This window comes from Mytilus galloprovincialis, chromosome 11 (assembly GCF_965363235.1).
Source record: "Mytilus galloprovincialis chromosome 11, xbMytGall1.hap1.1, whole genome shotgun sequence".
NCBI lineage: Eukaryota > Metazoa > Mollusca > Bivalvia > Mytilida > Mytilidae > Mytilus > Mytilus galloprovincialis.
In genome coordinates this window covers 585,994-603,357 of record NC_134848.1, presented here as the reverse complement: position 1 = coordinate 603,357, position 17,364 = coordinate 585,994, and the positions used below count along the sequence as shown (strand labels likewise).

The window sequence follows — 17,364 nt, the reverse complement described above, 5'->3', positions numbered from 1 at the left end:
CCGACAAATATATAAACTCTCATTAAAAAAAACAAAAAAAAACTAGAGACATTTATCGTTTCTATAAGTATTTCTGCCTTATGCTAATAACTTGTATAAAGCATTCAACCTACATTTCTCTGAAAAAGGTTATTATAGGATAAAACACATTTTTTCTAGAGGTTATTGATGTGTAAACCGGGGCTCTTACTCACAAACTCAACATAAAAGTCCTTCGGACTTTTATTCAGTTTGTGAGTTAATCGGACTTTCATGTTGAGTTTGTGAGTAAGAGCCCCGGTTAACACACCAAAAACCTCTAGAAAAAATGTGTTTAATCTTTATAATTCTGCAGCCAAACATTTGTGATATTTAATAAACATTTGTTTTGTTGATGGCTACTATATATATTTACCATCAAAAACACAATGGCAAGTCGTAACTAGGGAGTACGCCGCCATCTTGACTTTCTAAAAACCATAACTGTCCGATAAATACAACGGAACCTTAAATGAAATAGCACCTACCTCAAAAACTTCATGTTAATTAAAAGTTATCCGAATTTGAAGCGTACACGTAACGAAATAATCTTTCCCTTGAAAATTTCCATTCGTATGACGTCGTGTTTTGCCATGACGTAAATTCGACAAATCCTTCATGAAATTTCGCGGAATTTTATTAAATTTTATTTTTATACATTTTCGAAGCTTTATTGCATTAAAATTTATTTCTTTTTTATTGTTATATATGCACTAGAATAGTCATAACTGTTATGCAATTGTTTTTAAATCTCAATTTGCTGAAAATCCCGGGATTACTGTAAACTTGTGTATCGCGCATGAATAGACTACAAAAGTAGTTTCGGAAACATGGTTTATCGAAGTGTAAACTTAGCAAAAAATTCTAATTGACCAATCCAATTCAAGTATTTATAGATATGCAAATCATAAAAGAAATAATTCTATTTTAGTTGACTCTTGAACTAATTGGTCCTACCTGGTCGCTGGAAATCAATACTGATTTCGCACAACTCTATATCTTTCAGTTTGTTCAGGTCTTTTAAGCATACGTATTCTGGCTGCATTTCGAAGCAGTAAGCATTTTGTCTGTGACGCCGATGTGAACGATCAGGGCACGTAAGGCTGTATGACAATCCAGGTATAAAGAAGTTACAAATATTCTACAATTATAAAACTGATATTTATGTAACATTATATACTTTAGTAACGAGAGGAGGAACACACTGACGAACAGATGGTTGACAAGAAGACCAGTTATTTACAAAAGCGATAAAAACAATTATTAATGGGTTTTATCCAACAGCTATTCTGCTTTTGTGTTATTGTTCTTTTATAATTTATGTATTCTGGTCTGTCATATTTGCTAATGCCAATATCCCCTTCTGTGAACCTTTAATTCATAATGACGTGGCTTTTTTTTAGAAGAAATACACAATAAGCATTTAGACAAGTGACAACTGACAAGAAGAAAATGTAAACTTCTAATTTACATTCTACAAAGGATGTGCCTAAATAACTAAGGACTATGATATTTTCATACTTTAAACGACAAAAAATATTTTATATCTCTACCTGTGTGATGTTTACATTCTAACATGTAGAGTCAATGTTGGTTTAGCCATTTGGTTTTAGTCGTTTATTGGTGGATTTGGCATACATATATACATTTCAAAAATGGGAAAGCGATGTTTAAGCTTGTTAGGCTTAATATCAGCATTTTTTATGCTTCTTTTTTATTTCTGTTGTTGTTGTTGTAAATAAGATATTGTGGTACTGTACATCATGTCATTTTTGTTTGTGATATTCTCGTATGCATATGGCGTGGCTCTCCAGTTATTGTGCTAATGTTAAACTTGTTTGATGTAGCGTATTAACCTGATGATGATTTGTTTCAAACCAGTATTTTGAAAAATAAACAAACACATGTCGAAATGTTCAGGACTTAATTAAATCTGTATTTGGGTAAGATGATGCAAGCATACGAATTTTATTGCTTCTTACACTTTGAGAAGCAAATATTCTTTTACAACTTATTCAAAATATTGTGTACAAACGTTAATTATGAGCTATGAAAATCAAGTTGCTCGAGTATTTTCTAAGGAAGTTTTAAAAAATTTCAAAGAAATATTTGTTACAGTGGGTAAGCTTTCATCAGTCTTCACTATCCTATAGATTAACAACTTTTGGTATACTCGGAGTTCAGTATTTTTGTGTTTTTACTTTTTTTTATAATTTAGAATATTCATTGAAGATGGAGCACGAATGCACAGTTAATTAATTATATTGATGTGCCATTTGTATGCAAGAGTGACATTCCTTTATATAACATGTATGCACTATTCGAAAAAAAAAGCTATGCGAGTATTGTCTCCCTTTAATAGGTTTCTGATATAATTTTGAATAATTACAAAATGTATCAATTCAATATATTTTAGTTTTTGCTTATGGTGTATCAAAGACATTGATGTACGAATATGATTTCTTAAATTTAAAACAGTAAAAATTATTACATACCAATATAAAGAACCGTTCATCATTTTTGAAAAAGAATATAAATGAAAGTCGAATTATTTATCTCTCCTTCATGATAGATTGATTGGGAAATTAAACAGAGTTATCTCATATTAATCACAGAGAAGGACTAGCAAGACATTTTTAATTATCGCTTACTTAACGTTAAAACAATTTCCCACTATAAACGAATGTTACTTTATACAAATGAAAGGGCTTTGTTAGCTAAATCTACAAACTTAATTAGATATTATGAATTTTGATTACAATAGATTAATATGTTATTTGATGCTTATCATTAATTTTTTACTTTGTGCTTTATATGCTCTATTTGCCTTTTTGTGTTTCATCGTCACATATATGACGTGGCTTTGTACTTAAACACCCTGTCATTGTTTTATTAATCTATGGCAAATTTATTCAATTGTGTACTTATGTGTTTTATATTTTTTTTTTAGTGATTAAGATTATCAAACAATCAGACTGCTATCATTTCTTTTTGATATGTTCACGCATCATTGTCAATATAATGGAATTTGATGCGACTGTCATACAAGTGAGAGGCTCAGCTAGCTATCAATCAAGTTCAATTCACCATTTTCTACATAAGAAAATGTCTGTACCAAGTACGGAATATGACAGTTGTTATCCATTCGTTTGAGCTTTTGATTTTGCCTACACGAAGATAAAGTCTCTACTTGGCAGCAAGTAACGCTATGTGAAATATAACTGGGTTTGGATCAACCTCGTAACCTTAACATAGACAAGACTAGATAAGCAGAGGTAAAGTAAAGGGTTAAACAACGCTTTTGGGGATTACAGCCGTCACTTTCTATCTGGCGCATTCATAAAGAAAATAAAATTACCGATATCATTCTTAATTGTTGGTGACCATCAAAAATAAGTCAAGTAAAACAAAAACAAAAACAGCATTTCTGTCCGTTTTAACAAGAAAAGTTCATAATCAGTAATTTAATCAAAGATTTTATCAGAAGCTACATACACAAATATGCCTGAAAATAGAAAATGTCTTCTAACGATGATACAAGATAAGTCCCATTTTCATTAAATGGAGTCATTATAATAATGACATTTCAGCCCTTTTAATTTTAAATATATACTAGTATATGATATTTGTCCTGATGATTTTGTATTATCCAGTAAACATTTGGATGGTAGATTTAAGCATTTGACGACTTAAAGGATCGTTTTATCGTTATTTACATGCTAAGGATGTCTATTTCTGAGGAAGCAAAGCCTAAGTATTTCAAAATTCAAGGTTTTGTAAACAGTTAATTAATAAATCTGATCATATCATTGATAGTTAATGTCAACACAGACGTTTTGACTTCTCCGATTGTTTTTTCTTGACATCCATTCGAAGATAAATTATGATGAACTTCTCTATTAATAAAATAATTAGCATTCAAATAAGCTTGTTTTATGTAAACACCAATCAGATGTGAACAGATGTACAACACTTAATGTAAGTTGAAGCTCCCGTATGTTTGACGGACTATTTTAGAATATTTTTTAAGGCGAGTCTCATTATTTGTAAGATCAGTATTGGTAAAAAAAAATTAAATACATATTTTCATAAAAGAAAATAATTCAGTAGTTAATAATATATCTAACCTCCTTAAGATTTATGGGATTATGATTGGTTAACAGACTACACGTGGTGACTATAAATATTAAGTAAAGAGTGTCCTAAAAAATACATGGTTAGTTACCATCTAGGTTTTGCAACCATATGGGGTTAGAAGGGAGTTATTTTCCCTTTAAAACAAAAAACAAAGAAATCTGAAAGATGAAAATGATGATGAACAATTGAAATACATTTATGAAACAAAACCAAAGCTAACACGACTAAATCACTTTGATAGTCTAATTACCATATGTGAAGACAGTCGGTAAGATGAATTCGTTCTCATCCCATTTGGAATTTACTGACCCAATAAATATTGTATTAGGTTACTAACACACAATGAAACTAATTCAATGTTATTATACGATGTTGATATACAAAAATTATGAAGATTGCAGTAACAACTAAACACATACTGGAAAGATGGAACACGTCACTTATTTGGCTATTTGTAACTGTATCAACATTGTTTGGAATATATAAGTATGTCTAATTATGAAAGATCGATCACCAATTGTACGAGGTTTTATCAATAAAAAAGATACAAGATTTATTACATTAAAACAAACATGCATTAGGTAAGAATACATAATTTATATGGTCCTATATACGGTATGAGTTTTCTCGTTGTTGAATGACGTGCGGAAGCCCGAAATGATTATCATTATCTAAAAGAGGGACGAAAGATACCAAAAGGACAGTCAACTATTTTTGTTTTTCAATGGTCACTTACTTTGTGTTATACCTCGTCTTCCTATTTCTTATTTGTATCACTAGAAAACTAATTGTCAATCTTGACATGATTTCTAAATTTTTTGACACCTTCAGTGAGTCATTGAGGGTTCAAATAATAGTCGGTCTGCAAATGCAGCCGTGGTGATTTAATTAATTTATGTTATCTCAGAAAATCAGGTTAGATAAGTGTGATATTTTATGTTTAATGTTGCAGACGTAAACCGTCTTTACCATGCCATAGTTATAATTCAAACAATGTTGTAAAACTGTACTCCAAAATGATTGTGAATATTGTAAATATTGGATTAAAACGTAGTTTTTAACAAATATTCGAGTTAGGTATATGTTTTGTATATAATTCCAAGCCCCAAACCATCGAACTAAATAAGAACGTGTATTGCACAATTCAAATCGTCTTCGTAACAATTATCTTGCAGGCGAAATATTATTCTCTTTAAACTGGTTCTTGTTTCTCATATATTAAACATCACATGTAGTTGACATTGGTTGAATAAAATAAATCAAAATGAAATGTTTCGCAAGAAACAGGTTGATACGATTGCAGAGATTGAACCCAGTGAGAAATATGACAGTTGTCATCCATTCGTTTGATGTGTTTGAGTTTTGAATTCTCCTCGGAGTTCATTATTTTTGTAGTTTTACTTTTTAAGGACACATAATTAAGCTTGATACAGCTCTAAACTAGGGTTATCCCGCTAACATGTTTAACCCCACAACATTATTTAAGTATGTGCCTGTCCCAAGTCAGGAGCCTGTAATTCATTGGTTATCGTTTGTTTATGTGTTACATATTTGTTTCTCGTTTATTTTTTTTATATAAAAAAGGCCGTTAGTTTTATCGTTTGAATTGTTTAACATTGCATGTTTTATCGGGGCCTTTTAAAGCTGACTATGCGGTATGGGCTTTGCTCATTGTTGAAAGCCGTACGGTGACATATAGTTGTTAATGTCTGTGTCATTTTGGTCTCTTGTGGACAGTTGTCTCATTGGCAATCATACCACATCTTCTTTTTTCATATTATGATTAAATTTTTGTCACAGCATATGTTTCTGACAAAGAATAAATAAGGTAAAATAACTTAAAATATTTCATTGTCTACCTTTTAATATTTAGGAAATGTCCAATATGGTTCAATATTTAAAAAACAAATCTAGAACATGACCTTGAACTTTGACAATGTTTTTTTTCGATTTATTATTCTTTTTAAAAATGTGATAACAAGTCTAAATAAAAGTTCAGATTATAACCTTTTCTTTGACCTTGAACTTATTTTCTTTAAATTGTCCAATGCCTCCTGAAAAAACCTGGGTCTCTCTCACTAATGGTTTACTTGGTCCTTATATCAAATACAGAAAGGAATATAACTCTCATTTGAAGTCTTGATAATGCTTCGAACAAATGAGAACAGAACGTTTTAAAGATATAACAAAAACATCGGCATGATTTACATTTCCGAGGAGCTGTTATAACAAGACAAACCGTGTTAGAAGATGAAAAAATATATTATATAAAATTAGTCACAGTCGAAGATCTCTCCAAGGAAAGGTAAAAAGACCTAAGTATAGAGTGAAATGAATAGAAAGAAACTCACTATTACGAGCAGAAACCAGTTAACTGTATACATCTACCAATCTTATTGTGGATCGTCTATGTCTGTAAAGGTCTGAAATGACAGGTATGCATACTTTGGATTGACTATATTCTGATGTCTTAAATAGACAACGTATATTATTTTATAAAAGTAGGTAAAAAACAAATAAAGAAAATTTATATCATTCTCGTGACCTTGACTTATATGGTTTGAAAATAAATATGTATTAGTAGTTAATCATTCTCTTTAAATAAAATGTGTGTTTAATGACTGACAAATGTGATAAATGAATATTTAGACCTGGTGAAAACGGATAATATTTAATCAAAAGAAATATTTCGTATCAACTTCTCAAATAATACACGACGGTCTTGATGTATAGATTCTGCGTACTGACGTTGTTTATTATCTTAACAACGTGTTTTACAGTTCTTTCATTTGTCTTTGTTCTATTATTAATATTACTTTTACTGTTGAATGGTTTAATGTGATATCCGTTTGACGTGGCTCGGTACTTATACATCTTGTCAATGTGTTTGTATTGGCTTTCTTTTGTTGGTTGTTTGTTTTGTATATGCGACTTTTTGTATTTCTTTTGTTTTTATAACGTGACTCTGTACTTTTACAGATCCCGTCAGTATGATATTATTCTATAATATGTCATTATGATATATTTCTATTATGAATTACAATATACGTTGAACCACATACGTCAAAATCATTCAATCGCGTAGTGGAATTAACTTTTTGTGGATTCTTATAAATTCTATATATAACTTTTGGACTAGTTTAAATCTCGGTCTATTTCTGAAATTTATTCTTACATAATTTTGATTTTTTAAACCTGTATGCTTACATTGCCTATGTAAATTTTAAAATTGTTTGTATGCACCACATTGAACGACAAATGTATGTGACGTATAACATTTTCAGACGTCAGACACTCAAATCAATGAATGTGTTCGTAGAGAGTAGATGTCTTTGTGTTCTATTATATGTAGAGTATAGGCTTAAAGCTGAAAAAGAGGACTTCTTTTATATTAAAATTGCCATTTCTCGAAATTCCGTCAGCTTTCAACTTTTGTCAAAATCCTTGATCACCGAATCGGAACTATCCAGTAATTCTCGTTATTCCAGTCGGCGAAGACAAAAAGTTTAGCGTAACTACCCAGTTATTTTCGCGTAGGATTGGATCCTCGCCCGGTCAATGCATACGTTCCCTATACAAAACGCTGTCTTTTTCATCATTTTAAAAAAATGAACTACATTTTTTTTGTGCATATATATATATCTATCTTGGTCATGTATTAAAGAAAATTCTAACATTTTTTATATTTTCATATGAAAAGAATACAACTTACCTTGTTGTGATAAAGTCACATTTATTTTTTTAGTTACATCCCTTTGGTGAAATCTATTTTAACATTGAGTTACGCAAATATGGGGTTCAATTTATAACATTTACAAAGATCTTAATGTACCTCTTTTTTTTCTCGTGCAAAAATGTAAAAGAGGTTTATGGCAGTTTATTTGAAAAAAATACATCCCATCATATTCATAAAACGTTTTCTTACTCTTCTAATATATCAAAATTCAAAATGTAGTACTTGACTTCCTTTGGATTAAAGATTTGTCTAGTTTCAAGAGTGCTTGAAGGTGATAATTCTACTATAAAAAAAATAAAATAAGTTAGAAAAAACATCAAAATCGCCAAAAAAAATGCCAAAACTAATACGGCAATGATCAATAATATAATTAAGAACCCATATGTGGTCCTCGTTGTTAAAAATAACAAATGTAAATACCAGGACGTTTATAACGATCTATAAATACATTCAATAAATAGCAAGCTTGATAAAAAAAAATGTAGAAACGAGATTAACTAAATGATTGTTTTGTCTCCCCCTAATATTATACCATTCAGATTTGACAATGATATTGATCATATTTATATCAAAATCTAACTTTCTATTACGTAAGATAATAAAGAAATCATACACTGTTTTTATTGTAAGTATCGATAAAATTCTATAATTAGTACAATGGAGTTTTCTTTTATTGTACTGCTGTACTGTTAGTATCACGAGACATGGAAACTGTATGTGGGTTTTTAGATACAAAATAAAAACCTATATAACTTAAAAATATGTATTACTAGTGTGTGTATACTCAAATAAAGAATGATAACTTGTAAAAAAGGTTTTAAACACAAAAAGCATAAACAAAATCTACATAAACGTTGAGTTCAAAATAATTCAACAAATTAGATTCAAATGGGTTTTTTTTTCAAATGGCAGGTTTTACATGATTCTGTTTATTAAATGATTCAATTGCAAAGCTTAACTTCCAGGAATAATGGTTTCCAGTTCCAGTTCCATCACGGTATAAACATCATAATTGACGGACGAATCATGCAGGGCACAACGTCGACGATACATTAAAAAAAGACCGATCAAAGATATGATGTAGAGTCATAGTTATATTGCTCTTTTTTCTAAGGAGTATGACACAATAACATATAATGCTTTCCTGGTGTTTTGCAATATGCTTGAAAAACGTTACCTTGTTTATGTTTGGAAGTGCAGGCAAAAAATTACCTATCCCAATCTAACAGTGCGAACAAGTATTGACCAACCAATGAACAAACTAATTTGATATATTTAAGCAATACTGATTTCATTTATCTTTGAATTGAAAATAATCAAGAATTTATACAACCTACTTTAAGTTAAATGGTGGGGGAGCAGTCTAAACTCAAATCCATATTTTTTGGCATAATTTGTCAAAATGAAGTTGAAATGCTTTTTACAGAAATATAATAAAATTTATGGGCCACCGGGACTTTTTTACGCTACAGAATATGCAAATTTGTCAGATTTTGTAAAGATTATGCATTTAAAATTCAAATTTTGTATAATAAAAGGATCAAAATAGTTTTTTTGTGATAGAATATTAAAAAATATGCTTTCAGATTTAAAAAAGAAACAAGGGGTCGACAGACTCGTTTTCATTCTACATAATAAAATAGTTAATTCACAACACAATCTATCATAAAAGTAACTTTATCTAAGTTATTTCTCCTTATATCTGAATTATCTCCTATTATGTTGAAAAGGACAAAATCTTCAAACATTTTTTTGGCAAAAATACAACCGAAAATGTAATAGAACACATAATTGTCTATATTGACATGAACAGTTTTACAAGTAAATTAATAAGAGCTATAACACCAGGCTCAATCCACCATTTTCTTCATGCATCAAGTCAGGAATATGCCAGTTGTTGTTCGTTCGTTGGATGTGTTTGAGCTTTTGATTTTGCCGTTTGATCAGGGACTTTCCGTTTTGAATTTTCCCAAGGAGTTCAGTAATTTTGTGATTTAAATTTTTTCAGTACTTTCTAAATATGTCTATTCAGTTAAGTACAGCTCTTTGTAAGAACCAGGCAGGGTGCCATATACATGTGATTTATGAGGGTTTCAGATTTTATCTATAAATGGCCTAGAAGAAGCAATTACGGAATACTGCACAAAAATAAATATGAGCGGGAAAATATGAGTGGTTGCCATGGTAACGGACACTCTATTTTTTGGTTATGAAGCCTGGTAAAATCTTCCAAAAATCAGCTAAATCACTACAATTCAGAGCCTGAATAGGAATAGAATCAAGCATTTTTCATAACTTTTCATATGTAACATTGATACAACTTGGTTTTAGCATCATTTAAGTTCAGATTGCATGTAAACCAAATTTGTAAATTTTTTGAAAATTTTGCCAAAAAATGCATATTTTCAACTTTTCTGAATTTGGGATTTTTGCGAAATTATCAAATTTTCTGTGGTGTTTTTCAGAAAAGAGCAACTGTGTATAGCATAGTTAGCACTTTGATTATGAAGTTTGGATACTACCTTACCAAATTAAATAGAAAAAAGCTTGGGACTTTCTTTAGTTTTATCACCATAGCAACCGATGTTTTCCTTGGAAACGGAGTTATTATTTGCAGAATATTGCAGTTTTAGAGCTTTAATATACTGAATTGTTCCATAACTGATAACAAATTACATTTAAGCATAAGCTTACTCTAAATTACCATCGATAATAGTTGCTGACTTCAATAGTTACCATGGAAATACATAGTAACATCTATTTTAAAATGTATCAATAGAAATTTATGTAAAAAAATACATATATTATATATAGACGGTGTTTATATTCAAATTGGAATATGACTGCATGCTTTGCTTCACTCAAAGTCTTGTCTGTATATAATATATAATGAAACATTGAGGTTAGAACTGAAGGTTAGAAAAAAACGGGGGGTAGGTTTATTTAAAAAAAAATCATACATGTAGATTCTTGAAAAGATAACGTTTGGTCAGAGAGCCTGATTATGAATAGAATAATGATTATGAATAGAATCAATTTAATTTTCAGGAATTTCTATACATGTATAACATCAATATAACTTGGTTTTAGCTTCAGAGCTTAGTTAGTATTGCAGTTTAACCCCGACTTTTAGATTTTTTGTTAAAAAATACTAAAAAACATTCATTTTTTTCGAAATCATGAAGTATTGTGAAATTATCAAATTTTTTCGTGTGTTTTTCCGAAAATTGAAAATATGTAAATCATAGTTTGCATTGTAGTAACAAAGTTTGAATACTACCTGACCAAAATGAATAAAACATTGCGTGGGGCTCTCTTGAATTTTATCACCATGTTTACGTATTTTCCCCTTGGAAACAGATTTATTATTTATTGAATTCTGCGGTATGGGGAATTCAATGTTCTCAATTGTTTCCAAACCTTTATGAAAAGACATGCATTGAAGCATATAATTATAAGCTCTAAACTGCAATCGTTAAGTATTATTACAACAGTTGCCATGGTGACAAATATCACCCATAACAGTCAATCAAATGATATATAATATAGTTTATGTAAAAAAATTACATATAATTATGTTTATAATGTTCATTTTCCTAATGGAAATATAACTGCATGCTTTGCTTTGTTTCACTCTCAGTACTGTCATGACTGTCTTTGCTCATTAAAAAGACTTAACAAATTTCAATATATACACTGTTGCATTTTGGGGGAGGAGTGGAGGTTGAGTAGTTTTTGTTTGAATCTTTCATAGATCAGGATCATGCACAGCTAAGGTGCGCATTAACTACCTCAGATATACTGCAAAGTTCAAAAGTACTCTTAACTGATCCTAGACTTTGAAAGGGGTGTAATTCCTTAAAATAAAAATAAACAGCTGCGCCATGAGCGCATGTTACGCCCGTCGCTTTTTCAAAGAATAATAAAAGTTTAATAACTTCTCAATGTCATATCACAAATTCATGAAAAACTAATGGGAGGTTATGTTAATAGATATAAACCTGGCGTCACCAAAGTTTCATAACTGCTCAAAGCATTGTCTGAAAACTGGAATATTCACCCTTTTTATGATTAAAATCACATTTATCCGTGACCTAAAACGTATGCAAATTAAAAGTGAACTCCCGTCAATAAATATAAACAATTTATTGAACGAAAAATGGTAAAAAAATGGGGAGAGTTTAAGATTGGAAAGTGAAACTTATTTTTCAGTTTATTTAACTTTCTAAATTGAGGTACATTTCTCATTGGTTCATCTTTCTCTTAGCATATTACCTAGGGGAAGAAAAGCAATACATCTCTATTTAGTTATGATTTTGCATACACCTTTATGAAAGTACACCAAAATGGAACTTAAACTTTAGGAGATGTAGGTTATACGTCAATAACACAGCAATCAAATGAAAAAAAAAACCCAACTAATGAAATTTAGCAGGCTACATAAAGATTTCAACAATACTAGTAGTTATAGGTGTCTACACAATATGTCAAATTCTTAATCATTACTAATTTATCTATAAAAAGACTTTCTTGAGGATTAATTTATATATAGTTGGGATCCTGCTTACATATTTAACCCCGCCACATTCTCTATGTATGTGCCTGTCCCAAGTCAGGAGCCTGTAATTCAGTGGTTGTCGTCTGTTTATGTGTTACATATTTGTTTTTCGTTCACTTTTTGTAAATAGATAGGTTTTCTTGTTTGAATTGATTTACATTGTCATTTCGGGACCTTTTATAGCTGACTATTACGGATGGGCTTTGCCCAATATTAAAGGCCGTATGATAACCTATAGTTGTTAATTTTTGTGTCATTTTGGTATCTTGTGAAGAATTGTTTCAAGGTAATTATACCACATCTTTTTTTTTATTTTAACAGAAATGATAAAAAAATAAATACATGAAAGTCGAAAAAATATTATATGGTATGTATGACAGAAAAAAAGGGCTTCAGAAAGATTTCCTTTAATATCAAATGGTCACTTTTAGGTATTTTTTCACTTAACCAGGTCATTTAAGGTAAACTATACAGTTTTAAACTCAGTGGCAGATCCAGAACTTTGTGTAAAAGGGAGGGGGGCTCCAGTCGCACTTCAGTGATTCCCTATATAATCAACCATTTTTTTTCCACGAAAAGGGGGGGGGGCTGTCCCCCCATGATCCGCCTATGAAACTGATCTGGTTCTCGGTTTTAACAATTTTTAAAGTATCAAGCAAAGAAAAGTAACGCAAAACGGGCATAACTCAGGAACAGTTAAAGTGTCGCCAACTAAATTCAAACTTGATTTCTGTTTTGTGGTAATAAGCATTGTGTATATGTTTCATAACATTTGGTGGAGGCAAACTAAAATTAAAAAATGGAAACCAACTTCGTGACGACTAAAGTACTTAAGTATCAAACAAAGAAAAGTAACGCAAAATGGGCATAACTCGGGAACAATTTAAGTGACGTCAACTAAATTGAAATTGATCTCTGTTTTGTGGTAATAAGCATTATGTATATGTTTCATAACATTTGGTTCAGGCAAACTAAAATTAGAAAATGGAAACCAACTTCGTGACGACTAAAGTACTGACGGACATTGGTGAAACTTATGATATGAGACAAATCTTCACAAGAAACGAATTGAAACAGAAATAAATAACCATAAGTCACCCTATGGCCTTCATCAGTAAGAAAAGCACATACCACATAGTACCACATGAAGGCTTTGTAAACAGCTATACCAAACTAGTTGAAAAAAAAATTACTTAAAATAAAAAAGATCACATGATTGTTTAATCAGTAACTGTTGTTATGTTATTTGGCACGTGTCAATCGGTTCATTGATTTTTTCGGCATATCAAAGAAAAAAGGGCACATGTCTAAATGGTGTATTCCTCTTATTCACACTTTTAAAAATCACTATTCCTTCAATAGATGGTTTGATTAATTATAAATTGATTTTATAACATTCAAGGTTAATTAAAAATTCACCTAAGATTTACCTGTATTTTTTAAAAGAAAATATAGTTGATACACTGTTCAGTGGCGGATCCAGTGGGAAAGCGGGGAGGGGGGGGGGGAGGGGGAGTCCGTGGGTTGGAAACCCCCCTTTTTTTGACGATCAATGCATTTGAATGGGAGCATATAGTTGGAAACCCCCCCCCCTTTATTCTGGGTTGGAAACCCCCCTCCCCTTTTTTAAAATGTCTGTTTATTTGCAAACTGTTTTTTTTTCTTCAAAGCGTACCTTAAAATAAAGAATAAGTCAGATAGACAGAGGTATACGTAATATATGATTTAAAAATCATTGAATTTGTTAATCTAAAATTAGAAATGCAGCATATAATAATTTATCAACACAAACCACTGTTGTTTCCAGTACATTCAGTACACACAAAGTATCTAGAGAAAAGCACAAGGAACATGAATTTAGGTTCCATACTGCTATATGTTACTGTACCGTCTTCAACAATAAGCAAATCCCATACTGCATAGTCAGCTACTACAAAGGGCCCCGAAATCACAAATGAACAAAAAAATCAATTTGACAAATATATTTTTTTTATGTAACACAACAACAAATGACAACCACTGTATAAAGGCTCCTTGCTTGGGAAATGCACACACATACAGAATATGGCAAGGTGAAACATGTAAGTGGGATTCCTGTAAAACATCAACACAAAGTGGACATGGCCGGCTACTTGTACATACCAACACAAAAAGACACTAATAACATATATGAGAGTACTTGCAGTTACTGAAAGCTAATTTAAAGCCAAAACAACAAATAAAAAAATTACACAACTAATTATAATGCTCTTTACTGACTATGAAACAAAATACTGATGGGATCATTACACAATACTGGGACTGAGACTACACATCATCTAAAGGGATGGCAAAGCAAGTCGACGAAACATTCCAGCACCCGCGACCAAACATTTTAAACAAATAAAACTACTTAAACATGAGGAATCTAGGCCTCAACCATGATTCACTATGCAGCATTAATGCCCCACTAAGAAGTAACAACAGTACAGTTTGGCGATGCAGCCACCCACCTTATTCACGTTGAATAGATTAATAAACTTGAATAGGCTAGTATACGGTGGATTTCTGATGTGTGTGCTACAATGTATGATTTACTTTAGTGTTGTTTACTTGTATTGTTTGTTTCATATTATAATGCTTGCGTGACTTTACTTTTGAATTTGTGTTATAAAAGAAATATTAGATAATTTGCTACATTTCTTTATTTCGATTGTTTTATGCTATATGGTCACGTTTTTGTCTCTTTCACTTATTCAGAATTTCCATTCTCAATTTTATTCCATTTCTTTCATTTTTATTTGAATTAAAAACACAAAATTCAAACATATACAAAAATAACCTATTTCCTATCCAAAAAAACCTTTGGTCAGTTAAAAGTTGATTAAGTATAATCCTTTGTTTTCTTCCTATTCCCACATGAAATTTTAACTTTTCTTACCAAATTTATAAAAAAGTGGGAATAGGAGGAATGAACCGTTTAAATAATGTTGAATATCTTATTTATTTATGATTATTTTTCTATAGAATTTGAATTTAAATTTTTTGCATTAAATATCTATCTCTACCATAATATGTAAAAATAATATATATATATGTAGGACTCTAAAGTGCGATGGTACTCTATAGTGCGATGGTCACGCTAAAGTGCGATGGTCTACGCTAAAGTACGATGATGTCTCACGCTAAAGTGCGATGGTTTACGCTAAAGTACGATGGTGTCTTACGCTAAAGTGCGATGGAATAACACGCAGCGGCTTACGCAAGATTGATTAACAGAGGCTAAAGTACAATGAAACAAAACGAAAACGAAAAGTACAGTGTTTGTCCAAAAACACTGTAATGGTAACAATACAGAAGTTAGTGTGCTAGTGGGGTATAGCACAGTAATGTTTGAAAGAGATCCTTTAACATTAAAGGTTTTCTACTATGCTTAAGTTAATTAGACTTTATTTCCTTAAGTTATTTTTCCTGGTATTAGGTAGACTCTTTTCTATTCTTGTAAGCCCTATACATGTTTTACACGAGATCCATTTTGTAAATATAAAATAATTACAGTATATATGTAGACTTTATTTATGCAAGTAAATGACATGAGTTTTAAAATATAAAAAAGAGCTTCTAAATCGAATTCGAGCGTAGTAAATAAAGTATTTGGATAATTGATGTATCTTGCCGTTCACACAGCTTTCTAACAGTACAGTGAACATCTTCCTTTAACAATCTTCAATTTCAGTCTAAATTAATAACATTTTGTGTACATAAAAAAATATACAAGATTTGTACATAGAATGTCGGAAATATAACTATGATTTGTACTTTGAGAAACGGAGAAAAAAGGCGAAGTTTTACTTCTGTTTCGCAGCGAGTATAGGGGGCCTACACATAACTTTTATAATTTACGAATACTGTTTTTAAATTTTATTCGCTTGAACGTACGCCTTTTTTTTTTTACTGATATGACGTTGATTTTCAATTATATCAACATATAAGTTTAAACGATGAACGACTTTTACAGTATTATATATATAAATGTACCCGTTAGCCAGCAACAGAAACAAGACACAAGGTGTGGATAGGGTTTACAGAATAGAGAATAATGAGTAAAAATGTATAAAGAATAGAGGAAAGCGTCTGAAAAAATTAAAAAATACAGAGTTGAACCACCACCTATCAAAACTCTCTACTATTCTTCATCTTTACTGTAAAGTAAAATGGTCGATTGTAGGAATGTTCCCAAAAAGAAATACATTTGGTTCCGCCGGTATAACACAGCTATTTTTAAAATTCAGTAAGTCATGGACTGCTGGGGCCGGTGTTCATCTCTTGGTTGAAACATTAATCTATTGTTAAATATCGTAAATCTTGCCGGGTAAAAGAAGATTGTCAAAAATACTTAATTAATTTTCAGGCATGTTCATTTTTGTTTGTAAAAAAATTTGTTAACGTCATAATGAAATAACGTCGCTTTCATCTATACTTTCGCAGACCATCGCACTTTAGTTACTGGGTACATCGCACTTTAGCGTACACCATCGCACTTTAGCGTGGCCATCGCACTTTAGCGTCCCCATCGCACTTTAGAGTCCTACATATATATATATATATATATAACAACACTCCTCCTAGTCCTTAGTGGCATTGTATAGGTCTTTAGTGAACTAAGGAGTCCTTAGCAGTGTTTAGTAGACGCACCGTTTACTTTTACGATTCTAGACCAAAATAAAATTTGAATTTTGAGATATTGAGAAAAATCCAGGAATACAAATTTTTGAGGAAACCATGCACCAAATTCAGCAGTCCTACATTATTAACTCTGTCTCTCCATCTAAAATTTCTATGCCATACTTTGTTATTACAATAAACAAATGACGTTTCATGAAATCAAGAGATATGAGTTGTAAATATAGAGAAATATAATTTTTGTTGATAATGG

At 30.9% G+C, this 17,364-nt stretch overlaps 1 protein-coding gene across 1 annotated transcript in view; it reads right to left on the bottom strand.

Moving 5' to 3' along the window:
* The window catches only part of LOC143050712 (uncharacterized), a 31,455-nt gene extending 23,546 nt beyond the window's left edge, over positions 1–7,909 (bottom strand). Inside the window, exons 1-3 of the mRNA XM_076223842.1 lie at positions 7,868–7,909; positions 6,507–6,578; positions 976–1,159 (exon numbers count right to left, since the gene is read on the bottom strand). Of these exons, the coding sequence (XP_076079957.1) occupies positions 976–1,159; positions 6,507–6,539 (217 nt within the window). The 5' untranslated portion in view covers positions 6,540–6,578; positions 7,868–7,909. The remainder of the gene's footprint in view (positions 1–975; positions 1,160–6,506; positions 6,579–7,867) is intronic.
* Between the last annotated feature and the right edge of the window lie 9,455 nt (positions 7,910–17,364).